The sequence below is a fragment of the Orycteropus afer genome, unplaced genomic scaffold (genome assembly GCF_000298275.1).
Source record: "Orycteropus afer afer isolate SDZICR_OR568_19922 unplaced genomic scaffold, OryAfe1.0 scaffold01043, whole genome shotgun sequence".
NCBI classification, from domain to species: Eukaryota; Metazoa; Chordata; class Mammalia; order Tubulidentata; family Orycteropodidae; genus Orycteropus; species Orycteropus afer.
The window spans coordinates 169,942-173,118 of record NW_006922630.1 but is presented as its reverse complement, the minus strand read 5'-3'; the positions used below and the strand labels follow the sequence as shown (position 1 = coordinate 173,118).

General features: G+C 34.6%; 1 protein-coding gene across 1 annotated transcript in view; it reads left to right on the top strand.

The window, feature by feature from the left end:
* LOC103212632 (ribosomal protein S6 kinase alpha-6-like) overlaps window positions 1–3,177 on the top strand; it is a gene marked incomplete at its 3' end in the record, with an annotated part of 321,101 nt that overhangs the window by 156,775 nt on the left and 161,149 nt on the right. The window contains exon 3 of the mRNA XM_007958609.1: window positions 2,890–2,971. Within this exon, the coding sequence (XP_007956800.1) occupies window positions 2,890–2,971 (82 nt within the window). The remainder of the gene's footprint in view (window positions 1–2,889; window positions 2,972–3,177) is intronic.

Genomic DNA, 3,177 nt, shown 5'->3' with positions numbered 1-3,177 from the left:
ATTGTTTGATAATTTCCATATTCTGCTGGATCACCTTTCTTTGAAATGGGCATAAATATGGGTCTCTTCTAGTCAGTTGTTTTTGTAGCTATCTTCCAGATTTCTTGGCATAGATACATATGCACCATTTGTGCTACATTCGTTCATTGAAACATTTCAATCGGTATTCCGTCAATTTCTGGAGCCTTATTTTTCACCAGTGTGTTTAGTGTAGCTTGGACTTATTCTTTCAGGACCCTCAGTTCTTGATCATATTGTACCTCCTGAAATGGTTGAACATTGACCAATTCTTTTTGGTACAGTGACTTTGTGTATTACTTCTACCTTCTTTGATGCTTCCAGCCTTGTTCAATATTTTGTACATAGAATCCTTCAGTATTGCAACTTGAAGCTTGAATTGTTTTCTTCAGTTTTTCAGCTTGATAAATACTGACTGTGTTCTTCCTTTTGGGTTTTCTAATTCCAGAACTTTGCATGTTTTATTATAATACTTTGTCTACTCGGGCTGCCCTTTCAAATCTTCTGTTCAGCTCTTTTACTTTATCATTTCTTGTATTTGCTTTAGCTTCTCTATTTCCCAGAACAAATTTCAGAGTCTCTTATGACATCCATTTTGAACTTTAATTTCTTTCCTATCTTTTCAAGGACTTTTTATTTTCTTTATTTATGATGTCCTTGATGCCATCCCACAACCCATCTTGTCTTTGATTATTAGTGTTCAGTGGGTCAGATTTATTCTTGAAATCCTCTCTAAATGCCTCTTGGCTGAAAGCAAAGAATACCAGAAATATATTTACCTGTATTTTATTGACTGTACAAAGGCACTCAGCTGCATGGGCCATAATAAATTATGGATAAGTTTGCAAAGGATGAAAATTCCAGAACACTACATTGTATTCATGAAGAACTTGTACATAGAACAAGAGGCAGTCATTCGAACAGAACAAGGGGATACTGAGTAGTTTAAAATCAGGAAAGGTGTGTGTCAGGGTTGTATCCTTTCACCATACTTATTCAATCTATATGCTGAGCAAATAATCCGAGAATCTGGACTATATGAAGAAGAATGTGGGATGAGGATTGGAGGAAGTCTCATTAACAACCTGTGATACGCAGACACTCAGCCTTGCTCACTGAAAGTGAAGATGACTTGAAGCACTTACTACTGATGAAGTTTAAAGACTACAGTCTTCAGTATGGATTACATCTCAACATAAAGAAAATGGAAATCCTCACAATTGGACCAATAAGCAACATCATGGTAAGTGGAGAAAAGATTGAAATTGTCAAGGATTTCATTTTACTTGGATCTATGATCAACTCTCATGGAAGCAGCTGTCAAGAAATCAAAGGATGTATTTCATGGGGCAGGTATTCTCCAGAAGACCTTTTTAAAGTGTTAAAAAGCAAAGATGTCACTTTGAGGACTAAGGTGGGCCTGACCCAAGCCATGGTATTTTTAATCACCTCATGTGCATATGAAAGCTGGACAATGAATAAGGAAGACCACAGACAAAATGGAGCCTTTGAATTATGGTGTTAGAGAAGAATATGGAATATACCATAGACTTCTAGAAGAATGATCAAATCTGTCTTGGAAGAAGTATAGCTAGAATGCTTCTTGGAAGTGAGGGTGGTGACACTTTGTCTCACATATTTTGGACATTTTATCAGGAGGGACTAGTCCTTAGAGAAGGACATCATACCTGATAAGGGAGAGGGCCAATGAAAAAGAGAAAGACCCTCAGTGAGATGTATTGTCACAGTGGCTACAGTACTTAAGCATAGCAGTGATTGTAAGGATACCACCAGATGGGCTAATGTTTTCTTTATGTTATACAGTGAGTTGCTGTGACTCAAAACCAACTCAACGGTACCTAACAACAACAACTTAGCTACTCTATTGAATTTTATTTGACACTTCCTTAGAACCTGTTAGGGTTGGGGATGACAGGTTGAGGTAAGAAACTAGTTTTGCTAATTAATTTTAAAACTGAAACAGCCCTTTCCTAATGTTTATTAGGTGTTTACCTCTGTTGACATTAAGTTGATTCTGACTCATAGTGAACATTTAAGACAGAGTAGAATGACCCCTTAGGCTATGATGTTTGTGGAAGCACCAGCCACATCTTTCAGCATAGTGGCTGGTGGGTTCAAATGTGACCTTTCATTTAACAACTGAGTGTTTTAACCACTGTACCATCAGAGCTCCTCACCTAATGAATAGCTAACTCAAAAACTGTGGTCAACTCATATATATATTTGTGTGTGTGTGTGTGTGTGTGTGTTTGAGGGTTTTTTTTAATAACTTAGATTTTAATGAGTCATGACCTTAGATTGAAAAAAATATAAGGCATTATTTAGGATTTTTTGGTAACTTGAAAGAGTTTAACTGTCATTTGTTTATTTGGATAATTTTCCATCTTGATTATTTCACCTGCATAGAGATCAGCATTGCCTCTGATTTCTTTATTAGAGAATATGATGCCTGGTAACTTCTGAATCAGATCAATAACAAAATAATAATGAAAATTTCAAACTAAGAGTCATAACATTAATTTACTCTTTATCAAGGTAACAAAAAGGAATTTAGGTCTTAAAGTCTCTAACTCAAAGTAGTATTTCCAGGGTATGTGATTTATTTGTTGCTTCTCAAAGTCCAGGACTATATCATCCATTTAAAAAAAATGTACATTTGTATGTGTGCATAGTGTGCTTTACTAAATGAGCAAAAGTGAGAAATAGTGAGAATGTAATTTTTAATATTATTTATAGAGAAATGTATATATTTATAAAATTAGAGTTAATGCAAGTATACATGTATGTGGTTTTATATGTCTGTAGTAAGAATGGCTTGAACTGTGATTTGTTTTTCTTATTCTCTATTAGGTTTTTCTAGTTAGGAAGAAGACTGGTCCTGATGCTGGGCAGCTCTATGCAATGAAGGTGTTGAAGAAAGCATCTTTAAAAGGTAGAAAATTAAAAGTTTATAAGGATAGAATTTGATAAAGTTTATTTTAAAATATATGTTGTGTGTTGCTTGTATTAGATGTATAGATTCAGTTTCTTTCTCATATAGCAATTCTTACAGTTTTCTAGCCAGTGACATTTCAACATTTGACATTGTCACATGTCTTCATTTAGTGAGAATTTACCATGGTTATATAAATATATATA